Below are 17,161 nucleotides of genomic sequence, written 5' to 3'. Positions count from 1 at the left end.
CTAAATATATACTTGTGAGTACATATATATGTATATTATTTGAGTTGTGAAAATTATGTGGTTTAACAACTAACATGTAATATTCCATCAAAATTTCCTTTAAAATAGACAATGGAAAATGAGTTTTTGCTAACATGTTTTTCTTAAAACATTAAAAAGTGTTTCAAGGCCAGGGCGCAATGGCTCACACCTGTAATTCCAGCACTTTGGGAGGCCGAGGTAGGCAGATCACTTGAGGTCAGGAGTTCAAGACCAGCCTGGCCAACATGGTGAAACCCCTTCTGTACTAAAAATACAAAAATTAACTCTGCATGATGTCACATGCTTGTATTCCCAGTTACTTGGGAAGCTGAGGCAGGAGAATCGCTTGAACCTGGGAGGTGGAGGTTGAGGTGAGCTGAGTTCGCACCAGTGCACTCCAGCCTGGGCGATGGAGCGAGACTCCATCTCAAAAAAAAAAAAAAAAAAATACCAAAGTGTTTCAAATCAAAAGTTAATGAAATATGTCATCAACCACTTTGTAGTAAAATTAAGGATCTCCCCTTTTCCACTTGGTGTCCATTTTTGTACAAGGCCTAAATTTTGGAATGAGTAAACTAGGATCCACACTAGATGTTATCTCTTCATTCTGTTAAGTAGGGTCAATTATGTGGTGTCTTCTTTATCTTCTCTTTTGGGGCACTGATGAAAAGCAAATGCTTTTGAGTCAAAGATCCTGACTGGGAAACAATCCTTTGTAGTTCTCATAAAAATTAATGACCTGGTGGTATCATTACTTTTCCTAGCTATGATCCCACTGTTGATCATTCATACATTTTATCAGTTCTGTAGTTATGAAGAATTTTAAAGTATTCCCTATCTCAGCAGTAGTTGAGGGCAGGAAGAATGGTGAATATCGTTTGCCCATTTCTCAGTGTGCTCACCTTCCCTTATCTCTTATTGCATGTTCTCCCTTGTTTTTTGAATACTGAAAAAGATGTCTCTAGGCAACTGATTTCATATGTGTATGGTTTTTTATGCATTCCTCTGAGGTTTTTATATTATCCTATCCCATTCTGCCCCGGGTATAACCATATGCTAAAACATTTTATATTCCTTTTATATAAAATGTAATGAACCAAAATACGTAGAATTTACTTCAAAAGGATCTAGGGTAGTCAGTATAATATGTTTTGTATTTTTCTCATCCTATTTTTCATTATATATACATATAAAGTATCAATTTTGTCATGAATAATTGTGAATTAATATATCAGGTTTTCTGGGTACAAGCTAAACGTAAGATAATTGTATAAGTAAGAAAAATGTTAGAAAGTTTGCTCTCACATAATTATTATGTTTTTTATATCCTTTAATTGCAGCTCTTTAATATTGGAAGGTGTTGAACCACAGAGTACATGTGAATTAGAAGTGGATGCTGTAGCTGCTGATATCTTAAATCGTCTGGACATTGAAGGTTCATACACAATTATTCTTAATATATGTTTTTATTTTTTAAAATTAATGACCGGCCGGGTGTGGTGGCTCACGCCTGTAATCCCAGCACTTTGGGAGGCCAAGGTGGGTGGATCATGAGGTCAGATCGAGACCATCCTGGCCAACATGGTGAAACCCCGTCTCTACTAAAATACAAAATAAATTAGCTGAGCGTGGTGGCACACGTCTGTAGTCCCAGCTACTCGGGAGGCTGAGGCAGGGGAATCACTTGAGCCCGGGTGGCGGAGGTTGCAGTGGGCCAAGATCGCACCACTGCACTCCAGCCTGGTGATAGAGCAAGACTCTATCTCAAAAAAAAAAAAAAAAAATTAATGACCAAAGTAGAATAGAAAAAGTAGGAAAGAAAACTTTACGAGGAAACTAAGATATTATAGAAGGAGGATACAAAATGTTATGAAGATTGCTTCTATACTTCTGATGAGGTATTAATTTTTTGTTTATATTTTTGTCCAAATGACTATATTTGAATAGATTATACTAAAATAAGTGTGACACTAAATAAAATTAGCTAATATAAAGCAATTTAAAGTACTGTGCCTTTTAATTTCTTAATTTTCATATTATATATCAGCAAGGGGACTCTTAGGTCTATTGACTATCATCAGATGTTTGAATTGTATTCACTTGCTGGATTTTGGGGAACCACTAGGAAGAAAACTAAAAAAGGAGTAACATAGTAAGTGTAGGTTGGGATAATTTGTCCACTTTATTACACAAAATATGTGATTGGTTTTTTTAAAGGCAGTATTTGTTAAAGAAAAGTTTAGATTTTTTAGGCATTTCTTACTTTGACCCTGTAGTATTGAAGTATTATTGTGATTACAGCTCAAATTGGTGGAAACCCTGGTCTACAGGCCATATGGGAAGATGAAAAGCAACGGCGAAGAAACAGAAATGAAACTTCTCAAATGAGCCAACCTGAGTCACAAGGTATACACCTAATAGTGCTCTGATTATTCTTTTAAATCAAGTACTTTAATGGAAAAGTTTGTCATTGAGTTGTTCCTTTGACATTAGATTTTACTTTTCAAATGACCTTTATATTTTGTATGTATTTTTCTTGTTGTCATTGCTGTACAGCCACTATTTATCTTTACAGCTGTCTCCAATTGTCGCTTATTATCTCTTTGTAAGAAGTTGACGTTTTTACTGTTCTTTGTTTTTAATGTACCTTGTCCTCTTGCCTCGCTTTTTTGTTTTCATTCTCTAGTATGTTCTAGCCCTCTGTATTTCCAAATGAGCTATAGAAAACTCACAGAAGATCATGAATCTCAACTTAGAAACACTGTTTAATACATTAAGCTTTGAAAATGTAGCCATTGAAATGCTGCCCACAGTTTATTTTCTGAGTATGTCATATAAGCTCTCACTTTGTTCAATATGTACAGCTCTAAAGAAACATTTATTGCTAAATGGTGCCACATTCAAAAAGAATTCGAGGGGGTTTAGATAATACCATGGATACAACAGTTTTAAAAATAAAAGTAAAAGAATGAACGACATCATTCAAAAGGCAGATATATTATTTCAAAATACAGCAGTAAGCCTATATTGAAGTTCAATTAAAATTGTTATATCTTAGGCACTAAAAATGTTTTGATAAACTTTGAGTGCCTTTTATACTTTTAAAAATAGAAATATATTTTATAAGGGGAAAATTTTTAGCTTTAGGATACAATATATTTATAGGTAGAGAACAATTTTTCTGTTTTAGATTTAGATTATAATTATAGAACTTAATCTTGAACTGACTTAAGTGCCTAATTTTATAACTTTAGTAACAACCGTTTCTCTTTTGTGTGATTCTATGGTAAAACTACAGTTAGGTTGTATTATGTATATCTAGAGAAAGATAGGAAATTGCCACCATTTTTAAAGCTACTTTAGGAGAAGGGAAAATATTTCATTCATTTGCTATTTACATTTTTTAATGCACTTTTAAAATTCAAAGATCACAGGTTTGTGCCAGCAACAGAAAGTGACAAAAAATTTCAGAAGAGACTTCAGGAAATTCTCAAACAGAATGATTTCTCTGTGTAAGTGGTTATTTATTATAGATCTCAGAACTAATTTTATTCCTTTGTTATCTAGTCTGTTATAAAGGATATGTTTTAATTAAGCAGAACATTATCAGGATCTGTGGACTACAGCGATGGATCCCAGGAGTTCTCTGCTGAGTTAACATTGCACTCTGAGGTTCTGTCTCCTGAAATGCTTCAGTGTACACCAGCCAATATGGTAGAAGTTCACAAAGACAAAGAGTCAAGCAAAGGTAAGATTTTCTTTTCATGTATACAGAAACTACTAGAACAGATATCTAGCACTGAGATGTTAATATTTGATTGAGTTTGCTAGGGATTTTTTTCCCTATGAAATAAATATTGTGGATATAGCAAAAATTTCTCCCATTCTGTCACCCTTTCTACATCTCTAAAGGTAAGCAGTATCCTGAAGTTAGTGCAAACTGTTACCATATATAATTTTATATTTTCTTATAATGTTTGCCCACCATATATACCATTGTTTTAAGTTTTTTTTTTGTTTTTTTTTTTATACTTTAAGTTTTAGGGTACATGTGCACATTGTGCAGGTTAGTTACATATGTATACATGTGCCATGCTGGTGCGCTGCACCCACTAACTCGTCATCTAGCATTAGGTGTATCTCCCAATGCTATCCCTCCCCCCTCCCCCCTCCCCACCACAGTCCCCAGAGTGTGATATTCCCCTTCCTGTGTCCATGTGATCTCATTGTTCAATTCCCACCTATGAGTGAGAATATGCGGTGTTTGGTTTTTTGTTCTTGCGATAGTTTACTGAGAATGATGGTTTCTAGTTTCATCCATGTCCCTACAAAGGACATGAACTCATCATTTTTTATGGCTGCATAGTATTCCATGGTGTATATGTGCCACATTTTCTTAATCCAGTCTATCATTGTTGGACATTTGGGTTGGTTCCAAGACTTTGCTATTGTGAATAATGCCGCAATAAACATACGTGTGCATGTGTCTTTATAGCAGCATGATTTATAGTCATTTGGGTATATACCCAGTAATGGGATGGCTGGGTCAAATGGTATTTCTAGTTCTAGATCCCTGAGGAATCGCCACACTGACTTCCACAATGGTTGAACTAGTTTACAGTCCCACCAACAGTGTAAAAGTGTTCCTATTTCTCCACATCCTCTCCAGCACCTGTTGTTTCCTGACTTTTTAATGATTGCCATTCTAACTGGTGTGAGATGATATCTCATAGTGGTTTTGATTTGCATTTCTCTGATGGCCAGTGATGATGAGCATTTTTTCATGTGTTTTTTGGCTGCATAAATGTCTTCTTTTGAGAAGTGTCTGTTCATGTCCCTCGCCCACTTTTTGATGGGGTTGTTTGTTTTTTTCTTGTAAATTTGTTTGAGTTCATTGTAGATTCTGGATATTAGCCCTTTGTCAGATGAGTAGGTTGTGAAAATTTTCTCCCATGTTGTAGGTTGCCTGTTCACTCTGATGGTAGTTTCTTTTGCTGTGCAGAAGCTCTTTAGTTTAATTAGATCCCATTTGTCAGTTTTGGCTTTTGTTGCCATTGCTTTTGGTGTTTTGGACATGAAGTCCTTGCCCACGCCTATGTCCTGAATGGTAATGCCTAGGTTTTCTTCTAGGGTTTTTATGGTTTTAGGTCTAACGTTTAAATCTTTAATCCATCTTGAATTGATTTTTGTATAAGGTGTAAGGAAGGGATCCAGTTTCAGCTTTCTACATATGGCTAGCCAGTTTTCCCAGCACCATTTATTAAACAGGGAATCCTTTCCCCATTGCTTGTTTTTCTCAGGTTTGTCAAAGATCAGATAGTTGTAGGGAAGTGGCGTTATTTCTGAGGGCTCTGTTCTGTTCCATTGATCTATATCTCTGTTTTGGTACCAGTACCATGCTGTTTTGGTTACTGTAGCCTTGTAGTATAGTTTGAAGTCAGGTAGTGTGATGCCTCCAGCTTTGTTCTTTTGGCTTAGGATTGACTTGGCGATGCGGGCTCTTTTTTGGTTCCATATGAACTTTAAAGTAGTTTTTTCCAATTCTGTGAAGAAAGTCATTGGTAGCTTGATGGGGATGGCATTGAATCTGTAAATTACCTTGGGCAGTATGGCCATTTTCACGATATTGATTCTTCCTACCCATGAGCATGGAATGTTCTTCCATTTGTTTGTATCCTCTTTTATTTCCTTGAGCAGTGGTTTGTAGTTCTCCTTGAAGAGGTCCTTCACATCCCTTGTAAGTTGGATTCCTAGGTATTTTATTCTCTTTGAAGCAATTGTGAATGGGAGTTCACTCATGATTTGGCTCTCTGTTTGTCTGTTGTTGGTGTATAGGAATGCTTGTGATTTTTGTACATGATTTTGTATCCTGAGACTTTGCTGAAGTTGCTTATCAGCTTAAGGAGATTTTGGGCTGAGATGATGGGGTTTTCTAGATAAACAATCATGTCGTCTGCAAACAGGGACAATTTGACTTCCTCTTTTCCTAATTGAATACCCTTTATTTCCTTCTCCTGCCTGATTGCCCTGGCCAGAACTTCCAACACTATGTTGAATAGGAGTGGTGAGAGAGGGCATCCCTGTCTTGTGCCAGTTTTCAAAGGGAATGCTTCCAGTTTTTGCCCATTCAGTATGATATTGGCTGTGGGTTTGTCATAGATAGCTCTTATTATTTTGAAATACGTCCCATCAATACCTAATTTATTGAGAGTTTTTAGCATGAAGGGTTGTTGAATTTTGTCAAAGGCTTTTTCTGCATCTATTGAGATAATCATGTGGTTTTTGTCTTTGGCTCTGTTTATATGCTGGATTACATTTATTGATTTGCACATATTGAACCCGCCTTGCATCCCAGGGATGAAGCCCACTTGATCATGGTGGATAAGCTTTTTGATGTGCTGCTGGATTCGGTTTGCCAGTATTTTATTGAGGATTTTTGCATCAATGTTCATCAAGGATATTGGTCTAAAATTCTCTTTTTTGGTTGTGTCTCTGCCCGGCTTTGGTATCAGAATGATGCTGGCCTCATAAAATGAGTTAGGGAGGATTCCCTCTTTTTCTATTGATTGGAATAGTTTCAGAAGGAATGGTACCAGTTTTAAGTTTTAAATTTTACGTAAATGATGTTCTGCTTGGCATAGATGAAGCAACTTGCTTTTTTCACTCAGCATTATATTTTTAAGCAGCTTGAAGTTTAATTTATATAACATAAAATTCAGTCATTTTAAGCGTATAATTCAATGATTTACAGTAAATTTACAAAGTTGTGCAAACGTCTCCACAATCCAGTTTTAGAATGTTTCCATCAGTCCACAGGATCCCTTGTGTCCATTTGCAGTTATGCCTATTTCCACCTCAAACCCCAAGTAACCACTAATAATACATGGGCCTTGTCTAGATACTGTATATTATGTAAGTGAAACCATACAATATATAGTCTTTTGTGTCTGGCTTCTTTTACTTAGCATAATACTTTCAAGTTTTATACAAGTTGTAGTATCTATCTGTATGTATGGAGATACCACATTTTGTTAATCCATTTATCAGTTGATCAACATTTGAGTTATTTTCACTTTTGCCTGGTAAGAATAGTGCTGCTGGCCAGGAGCAGTGGCTCCTGCCTGTAATCTCAGCAATTTGAGAGGCTGAAGCAGGCGGATCACCTGAGGTCAGGAGTTGGCAACCAGCCTGGCCAACATGATGAAACTCTGTCTCTACTAAAAATACAAAAATTAGCCGGGCGTGGTGGCGCACACCTGTAATCCCAGCTACTCAGGAGGCTGAGGCAGGAGAATGGCTTGAACCCGGGAGGTGGAGGTTGCAGTAAGCCAAGATGATGCCACTGCATTCCAGCCTGGGCAACAGAGCAAAACTCCATCTCAAAAAAAAAAAAAAAATAGTGCTGTTATAAGCAGTAAAGCATAACTTTTAGGATAAATATCATAAAGTTGTAAAATGATATCAATAGTAACAAATGAAACAGTTTAAGAATAAACTTCACTAAAAAGATTACCTCTGCCAAGCAAAAGAATTACTAGGGCATGTGGTATATTTGTGTTTAATTTTTAAATAAACTCCCAAGCTGTTTTTAAAGTGACAGCAATGTTTTACTTTCCCACCAGCAATATATGAGAGTTTCTCTGGCTCTACATCCTCACTAACACTTGTTATTGTCTGTCTTTTTTTAATGTAGCCATCCTAGTGTGTGAAATAGAATCCTACTGTGGTTTTAATTTTCGTTACCCTCATTACTACTGATGTCGAGCATCTTTTATGTCAACATTATAACTTTGAAATTTATCCTTGTTCATTCATTTTAGCTGCTGATGACTGTTCCATTTTAAGACTAAACAACGTTAGCTATTTCTCTACAAGTATTAGATGGTCTTTACTTTTGCACTTAGTGCTACATCTGTCTCCTTATGGCTATGTGCAGGAGCTTCTCTACCAAACACATGTAGAAGAGTGAGTTGCTGAATGTTAGGGTGTATGCATTGTACTCTACCTAGATAGCATCTGTTCTAACAGTTTTTCTATAATGCAGTTAGCTTATACATGGTTAGTAAACAAGACAATAATAAAAGTTTTACTCAGAAGTCACATTGTATCATACGCAATTTTACTAGGCAAGCAAAGCCTCAACATTTGATAGCATCAAATAATAAGGATAAAATAATAGATGTAAAAAATTTGCTGCTCTGATTCTTTGAAATAGTGTCTCTGCATTTTAATCTGCATTTCCTAATTACTAATGAATTTGAGCATCTTTAAAGGCCATTTGGGTTTCTCTGTTTGTGAATTACATTTTGTGCTTATTTTCTATTGAGTCATTTGTCTTTTTCTTATTTGTAGGAGTTCTTCATATTTTCTAGATATTAAGTCTTTATCAGTTATACTTATTGTAGAGATGTTTTCTCTCCATCTAGGCTTATCTTATAAAAATCTTCAAAAAAAAAAAAGTTAACTTCTTTTCCCCCCATTAAAAAAAAAAAGTTATCCTTGGGGTTTTACATGTCTTCAGTTTTAATGTCAAGTTTACCAATATTCCTTTATGGTTTAGTTTTGGTATGTGATTTATGAGACCTTCCCTACCCTGATGTAATGAAAATTTTCTCTTAAGTATTCATTTTAAGGCTTACGTGTGCTTACAGTTTGGTTTTTCACATTTAGGTCTTTAATGCATTTGAAATTTTACATTTTACTTTTAAATTTTTTTTAATTTTTGTGGGTACATAGTAGACATATATATTTATGGGGTACATGAGAGATTTTTATACAGGCATACAATGTAATAACCACATCAGGATAAATGGGGTATCCATAACCTCAAGCATATATTTCTTTGTGTTACAAACATTCCAATTATACTTTTAGTTATTTTTTAATATACAATAGATTATTGTTGACTGTAGTCATCGTATTGTGCTATCAAATACTAGATCTTATTCCTTCTATTTTTTTGTACTCATTAACCATCCCCACTTCCCCACCCCACCCTACTACCCTTCCTAGCTTCTGGCAGCCATCATTCTACTCTCTTATCTCCTTGAGTTCCATTGTTTAAATTATTAATTAGCCCCGACAAGTGAGTGAGAACATGCAAAGTTTGTCTTTCTGTGCCTGGCATATTTCACATAACATGATGTCCTCCACTTCTATCCATGTTGTTGGAAATGGCATGATCTCATTCTCTTTATGGCTGAGTAGTACTCCATTATGTAAATGTACCACATTTTCTTTATCCATTCATCTGTTGATGGACACTTAGATTGCTTCCAAATCTTGGCTGTTGTGAATAGGACTGTGATAAACATGGGAGTGCAGATATCTCTTCAACTCGACATACCAATTTCATTTCCTTTGGATAAATACTGAGTAGAGAGATTGCTGGATTATATGGTAGTTCTATCTTTAGTTTATTAAGGAACCTTCATACTGTTCTCCATAGTGGCTGTACTAATTTACATTTCTACCAACAGTGTACGAGAGTTCCCTTTCCTCCACATCATTGCCAGCATTCATTATTTCCTGTCTTTTGGATAAAAGCCATTTTTACTAGGGTGAGATGATTTCTCATTGTAATTTTGATTTTCATTTATCTGATGATCAGTGATGTTGAGCATCTTTTCACCTGTCTGCCATTTGTATATCTTCTTTTGAGAAATGTCTGTTCAGATCTTTTGCCCATTTTTTAATTGGATTATTAGATTTTTTACTATTGAGTTATATATATTTTGGTTATTAATCCCTTGTCAGATGGATAGTTTGCAGATATTTCCTCCCATTCTGTGGGTTGTCTCTTCGCTTTGTTGATTGTTTCCTTTGCTGTGCAGAAGCTTTGTATAATAACTTGATATGATCCCATTTGTCTACTTTTGCTTTGATTGCCTGTGCTTTGGGGATATTTCCCAAAAAATCTTTGCTCAGACCAATATTCTAGAGAGTTTCCCCAATGTTTTCTTTTAGTATTTTCATAGTTGGAGTCTTAGATTTAAGTCTTTAATTCATTTTGATTTAATTTCTGAATATGGTGAGAGATCAGGGTCTAGTTTCATTCTTCTGCATGTAGATATCCAATGTCTCAGCACCATTTATCGAAGAAATTGTTCTTTCCCCCAAGGTACGTTCTTGGCACCTTCATCGAAAACGAGTTCACTGTAGTCATGAATTTATTTCAGGGTTCTCTATTCCATTGGTCTGTGTGCCTGTTTTTATGCCAGTATCATGCCGTTTTGATTACTATAGCTCTGTAGTATAATTTGAAGTCAGGTAATGTGACCTCCAGTTTTGTTCTTTTTGCTCAGAGTAGCTTTGGTTATTCGGGATCTTTTGTGGTTCCATATAAATTTTAGGATTTTTTTTTTCTGTTTCTGTGAAGAATATCATTGGTATTTTGATAGGGATTGCATTGAATCTGTAGATTGCTCTGGGTAGGCATGGACATTTTATCAGTATTGATTCTTCCAATCCATGAACGTGGAATATCTTTTCCATTTTTTGGTGTACTCTTCAATTTCTTGCATCAGTGTTTTATAGTTTTCATTGTAGGGATGTTTCACTTACTTGGTTAAGTTTATTCCTAAGTGTCTTATTTGTAGCTATTGTAAATGGGATTACTTTCTTGGTTTCTTATTCAGATTGTTCACTGTTGGCATATAGAAATGCTACCGATTTTCATATGTTGATTTTGTATCCTGCAACTTCGCTGAATTTGTTTTTTGGTGGAGTCTATAGGTTTTTCCTAATATAAGATCATACCATCGGCAGATAAGGATAATTCGACTTCTTCCTTTCCAATTTGGATGCACTTTATTTATTCCTTTCTTTTGTCTGATTACTCTAACTAGGACTTCTAGTACTGTGTTGAATAACAGTGGTGAAACTAGGCATCCTTGTCTTGTTCCAGATCTTAGAGAACGGGCTTTCAATTTTTCCCAGTGCTGTGAATGCACTGGGTCACACCTGAAGTCAGCATGTCCCTGGGTCTCACCCGAGGCCTGCAGCAAGTACTGCCTGAGTGTCACTTGTGTTTACTCAAGGCCAAAGGGCTCTTTAGTGAGCAAGTGATGAACCCTGCCAGGTCTGAGTCCTTCTCTTCAAGGCAGCAGGTTCCCTTCTGGCCCAGGATGTGTTTAGAGCTGTCATCCAGGAGTTAGGGCCTGGAATATGTGTGTCACGACTCTACCTCCTCTACTGTGGCTGAGCTGGTATCCAAGTTGCAAGATAAAGTTCTCTTCACTCCTCCCTCTCCTGTCCTCTTGTGGAATGAAAGAGTCTTCTGGAGCTGCGAGTTGTGCTGCCTGGGACTGTGAAGGGTGGGGCGGGGGGGGGGGTGACACAAGTAATTCTTTGGCTGCCCCAGCTACTCTCTCACCAGGCGTGTGTACCCCAAGTCTACTGGCTCTGAGCCCAGCACAGCACTGGGACTTGCCCAAGAATTGCAGTCCTTGTGGATAAGACTGGCTTTCAAGTTTATTTAGGATCCCAAAGCACTTTAGCCCATAGTAGTAAGGCTGGCTGCAACTCAGGTTCTGGACTGCTGGGATAGGCAGTTTCCCTCTGGCTGGGGCTGGTCAAATCCTCTCTTCATGGGTGCTTGCTAAATTCTATTCCGTGTCGCTTTCCACTGTGACAGGGACGTTGCTTTCCACTGTGACAGGGTAGCACTGAGTTCCAATGCAAAGCAAAGTCCCATATTCACTCTGTTCTGTCTCTCCTAAGCACAGATTTCTCTCTCCGTGCCTCAAGACCACTGCCTGAGAGATGGGAGGTGCTATCAGCAATTCACGACAGTCTTTTCTACCCTCTTCGCTGCCTCTTTCCTTGATATGTTGTGAAAACCAAGTACTGTGATTGCTCTCCTGATTTTTTATTCTAATGAAGGCGCTTTCTTGTGTGGGTAGTTCAGTTTGGTGTTCCTGCAGGGGACGGCAATTGTTGGAGGATTCTATATGGCCACATGGACTAATATTTTTTGATATCATGAAAATGTAATGAATGTGATATATAATGAAAGCTTTCTGAAAAATAATAATGTAAAATGAATTTTTTAATTGCTTAACCATTTCTTTGTATTTTTATAGCACTTAAAAACTATTTCTGCCCAGTTATGGCAATGAAATGGGAAACCACAACTACAGTTCACAAACAGGCATGAAAAACCAACACACGCCCCATTAGGGATTACACTAAGCTCTTTATTTTTTATGCATTCAAAAGAGAGTCCAATACACATGTGTCAAATAATGAGCACTGTCAATTTTTTTTTTCTTAGAAGAGTTCAAAAACATTTATTCTAAATTTGTTGTTTTTGAACCATAGAGAATAAAGAATTTTAGTATTCAAATAAGATAGTTTATCTTTCCTTTTCACTTTATATATTTGAATATGCAGTGATTTTTATCAGAGTAATATAACTACACACATTAAGTAGGATTAAAGAGGTTATAAATATTTGGTGATTTATAGATTCAGTGTTTGTTTTGATAAATCCATGTGACTAGTTAAATATTTCTGTGGCTTTTTATTATGTTTTTATTTGGCATGCATCATTAACATTTTGAAATTTAAAATAGGTTTATATGGTAATGCTTCCAAATTTACACGAATTCTAAATGATAAATTTTGGATTTAGGCCATTGCTTCAATTTTTTTTATTCTTTGTCAAATTAAGGTCACACTAGACACAAAGTGGAAGAAGCTCTTATTAATGAAGAAGCAATTTTGAACCTTATGGAAAATAGTCAGACTTTTCAGCCTTTGACCCAAAGACTGAGTGAGTCACCTGTTTTCAGTAAGTAACAGTGCTACCATAAATATTCAGTATTGTAATTCAGAGAAAATGTGTGTTGTGAAGAGGCATTTTTTTTTTATTGACTTGAAGAGGTAAATGTTGCATGTTCAGTAAACACTCTACTGAATATGAAAATGAAACCTTGCATTAAATCAAGTAGCTTTGCTTTTTTTCTATACAGCTTAAAAAAATTTGTGAAAGAAAATAGTTTTTTAAACTGTACTTTGATTCACGGAAAACCGTATTACTTAAGAAGGAAAATGCATTTATTTTGAATTAATATTTTGCAAAGTTCAGTACATTACTAAAACACCATAAGTGGTTCTTTCTTGGTGAGTATCACAAATTTCACCGGAGGAAACACGGGTGGCTAGGGCCGTGGTCCCAGCCTCCTCATCTCACTGGCCAGGGCTGCACTCAACCAGTCCTTCAGTGGCCTCCCCTTGAGTGGCATCTCAGGCTTCCTGCAGCCACTGCCAGCCTTCCCTGGCAAGGCCTCCCAACTAGGGGCTGACAGTGCTGAGCTGTACCCACGGCCAAGACCCTGTGCAGTCCCAGGCAGCCCTGGCTGGAGCACACAACAATGTTATTTTAATAATGTCCCTAAATTACTCTAATGCAGGTGGTCCAAGGATCAACTTTGATAGGAGAGCTACCTCAACACCTGAGCCTTTGTACCAACTGTATTCTTTCAGCCTGTGCCAGTATCTATGATGTTGTTATTTTATTCTGAGTGATCTGAATTGTTGGATTATTAAGAAAACACGCCGGGCGTGGTGGCTCACCCCTGTAATCCCAGCACTTTGGGAGGCCGAGGCAGGCAGATCACGAGGTCAGGAGATCGAGACCATCCTGGCTAACACGTTGAAACCCCATCTCTGCTAAAAATACAAAAAATTAACCAGGTGTGGTGGTGGGCACCTGTAGTCCCAGCTACTCGGGAGGCTGAGGCAGGAGAATGGCATGAACCCAGGAGGCAGAGCTTGCAGTGAGCCTAGATCACGCCACTGCACTCCAACTCCAGCCTGGGTGAGAGAGCAAGACTCCGTGTCAAAAAAAAAAAAAGAGAAAACTTATTTGTTGGTGATTATTGTACTTGTTTTATAGTGGACAGTAGTCCTGATGAGGCTCTGGTACATCTTCTTGCTGGTTTGGAAAGTGATGGATATCGGGGGGAAAGAAATAGGATGCCATCACCATGTCGCTCCTTTGGAAATAATAAATATCCACAAAATAGTGATGATGAAGAAAATGAACCACAGATTGAAAAAGAGGAAATGGAGCTTAGTTTGGTGATGTCCCAGAGATGGGACAGCAATATTGAAGAACATTGTGCCAAAAAGAGGTAATTTTTTAGTTATTGCAGTTGTTTTATTAACTTTTATCATTATTGTCCTTCAATCAGAAATTATTTATTACTATTGTTCATGATATAAAATACCTTATGAACTAAATTGATGTTTTAAAATTCCCCTTTAGTGATCTGTTTTTCATATGGCGTATACTCCATATTCCAAGCAAAATAAAGTTTTGCTACATTTTAAAAGATTAACCTAACTTTTAGAAGTTATCCATTTATATACACAGTATTAACATATGTGAGTGATAAATGGAGCAAAATTGAAGTGCCTTCTTATCTTAGAACTTAAGAAAAAGAATGCCCTGTGATAGTTGAACTGTTGAGTATCAGAACAACAATGTATAGAGTCAGCCTGAAGACAGGGTATGGTTTTGGGCTCTGATTAGACTAAGGGAACTAAGGTTAAAAACAAATAAATAAAAGACTAAGAAGCAAACACTGGTGTTGTGGTTTGTTTCTCAAAATAAATGAATAAGTTGGTGTTGTGGTTTTCTAAATCAGTCTCTGTGAACTTGATTGGTTTGAGTCTGCCCTTTAGTTATATGCTCTGTGTATAGAAAAATCTAGGCCTATGAGCCTGAAAGACTGAGTATGCCTCTCCTTTAAACTTCTATAGGCTAGATTAGAACTTTTTTAGTCTGTATTTGAAATTTCCAACCCAAAGCCATCACTGAAAGGTGAAACAGGTTAATCCATAAATTCAGTGTTTACATGTATATGATGAAAGTTTTTATTTTTCTACTTAATAAATCAGATATAGAAATCTCCAGATGTGATGTTAAATTCTTTCCTCTAACATTGTCACTGCTGTAATAATAGGCATAGTCAATCCTATGATTAAATTTATGTTTGTATGTTCAGTGGCTGAACCAATTTGGTGAAAACCATGCCCAGTTTAACCTTGGGAAAACAAACCTAAACATTTTGTACACATATATTAGAGAGTGATTGAATAGTAGAAGCATGGTGTCTAGAAAAGGGTTTAGTTAATTCTACTCTTTATATTGGATATTATATTCTGTGCTGAGTACCATATTTTAAGAATACTGAAAAAGGAAAGGGAAAGAAGAGGAAGAAAACTAGAAGGATCTGTGAGCATTGTCACTTTTGAAGAACTTTTGAATGGAGAATGTTTGATCTAATTAAAATTACAAGATGAATGAGAAATGCCTTTATGTATTTTAAAGATTATCATGTGGAAAATGACATCAACCTGCTCTGTATAGCTACAGAGAACAAAATAGGAATCATGTATGGAAGTTGAAAGAGTTTGTGTATTACAAGAAGACAACTATGAATAATTAAAGCCATTAACAGTGGAAAGATTGCCCTGTGAGACAGCAAGCCCCTTATACAGATTATGTAAAAACAGAGATTGTGTCAGGTTCGTTAAAAATCAGGTTTTCGCATTGGGTAGAAAGTTGGACTAGACCTCTGATACCTCTTTCAGCTCTTAAGGGACTGATTTTTTTGATAAACTGTGATTTGGAAAGGCTTAATGGAAAAACAGTTCCAGTATAATAAGTATAATAAAATAATAATAATTTCAAATTGTTGAGATTAGTGAAAGAAAAAATTGGGTTTGGATAGGAAAAAAGTTTGCCCATTCAATTGAAAGGGAAAACATCAAGTTAATACCAATATGAGATGAAACTTAAAGACTGGACTTCACTGTCCATCTGAATTTCTCAGTAACCCTTTGTAGTTATTGTCAGGTTGACTGAACACCTTTACTACTTCCTATTACCCTCTCTCCTTCAGCATTTTCTCTTCAGCCCTGACCTCAATGCCCCTTCACTCATCTTTTTATTCTTGTTTCTTCCAATTCAGAATGCAAGAATTGTGGTGTATTTTAGCTCACATGAAAGGGATTATGAAGTCTAACTATAATAACTCTTTGTAAGTTACTATAGTAAGACATGTTAATAAAGCAAAGTAAATATGCTTTTCTAGAAGTTACAATTTTCAGATTTTTTGTATTGTTTTACTATAGAGTAACTTAGATACATTATTATAGTTAACTTAGATACATTATTATAGAGTTACCTTAGATGCATTATTTGCATCTGAGATGGTCTTTTCTAATGATCATGCTCACCAGTGAATTTTAATGTTCTCCAGATCACTGTGCAGAAATACCCACAGAAGTTCAACTGAAGATGATGACTCATCTTCAGGAGAAGAAATGGAATGGAGTGATAACAGTTTGCTTCTAGCCAGTCTTTCTATACCTCAGTTAGATGGAACTGCAGATGAAAATAGTGGTAAGTAAACAAGTCTACTGTGAGAAATTGGTTATTCAGGATCTAAAAATGTATTTGATTTTGAGGCTAGGCGCTCTGGCTCACACCTGTAATCCCAGCATTCTGGGAGTCCAAGGTGAGAGGATCACTTGAATTCAGGAGTTCGAGACCAGCCTAGGCAACATAGTGGGACCCTGTCTCTAAAAAACTAAAAAAATTAGCCCAGCATAGTGATGCATGCCTGTAGTCCCAGCTACTCAGGAGGCTGAGGTGGGAGGCTTACTTGAGCCCAAGGGTTTGAGGCTGCAGTGAGCTGTGATTGCTCCATGGCATTCCAGCCTAGGCAACAGAGCAAGATTCTGCCTCCAAAAAAAATAATAAATAAATAAATATGATTTTGAAACTTTAATCATACTTTCTATTGATTTTGAAACTGTAATCATACTTTCTATATAGTTGGCTAAGGGAGGCTATAGTGATGTTTCGTCCTTCAGGATTTTTTTCTTTTGAAAGAATTAGATACATGATTTGCTTCTCATTTCTAAAAGGATATAACATTTATTGACCACTGAATTCAAGCTTTGAAAACTTTAATGTTTGTTGTGCAAGTAGAATAATAAACTGAAAAATATGCTCAGTTTATTTGAAGTGATAATGTAAAGCATATTATTTTATGAACATTTTTAAAGTGACAGTATTTTTCCCTTATGCCCCAAAGGAACTAAATAGTAATATAATCTATTT

At 36.3% G+C, this 17,161-nt stretch overlaps 1 protein-coding gene across 7 annotated transcripts in view; it reads left to right on the top strand.

Annotated features, from left to right (window-relative positions):
• Positions 1-17,161, top strand: part of REV3L (REV3 like, DNA directed polymerase zeta catalytic subunit) — a 187,317-nt gene that overhangs the window by 92,418 nt on the left and 77,738 nt on the right. For 6 of the 7 annotated variants that reach the window (XR_010112297.1, XM_008975749.5, XM_055114064.2 and 3 more), the window contains exons 6-12: positions 1,362-1,456; positions 2,323-2,427; positions 3,449-3,533; positions 3,618-3,769; positions 12,695-12,814; positions 13,922-14,159; positions 16,296-16,438. Coding sequence is in view for 6 of the 7 variants with exons in the window: in XM_008975749.5 (XP_008973997.4) it covers positions 1,362-1,456; positions 2,323-2,427; positions 3,449-3,533; positions 3,618-3,769; positions 12,695-12,814; positions 13,922-14,159; positions 16,296-16,438 (938 nt within the window). In the remaining variant the exon portion in view is untranslated. The remainder of the gene's footprint in view (positions 1-1,361; positions 1,457-2,322; positions 2,428-3,448; positions 3,534-3,617; positions 3,770-12,694; positions 12,815-13,921; positions 14,160-16,295; positions 16,439-17,161) is intronic. The other variant, XM_003822205.7, reaches the window with a different exon arrangement.

This window comes from Pan paniscus, chromosome 5 (genome assembly GCF_029289425.2).
Source record: "Pan paniscus chromosome 5, NHGRI_mPanPan1-v2.0_pri, whole genome shotgun sequence".
Classification (NCBI taxonomy): Eukaryota; Metazoa; Chordata; class Mammalia; order Primates; family Hominidae; genus Pan; species Pan paniscus.
The sequence above is the reverse complement of the archived record's forward strand: the minus strand, read 5'-3'. Positions and strand labels throughout refer to the sequence as shown.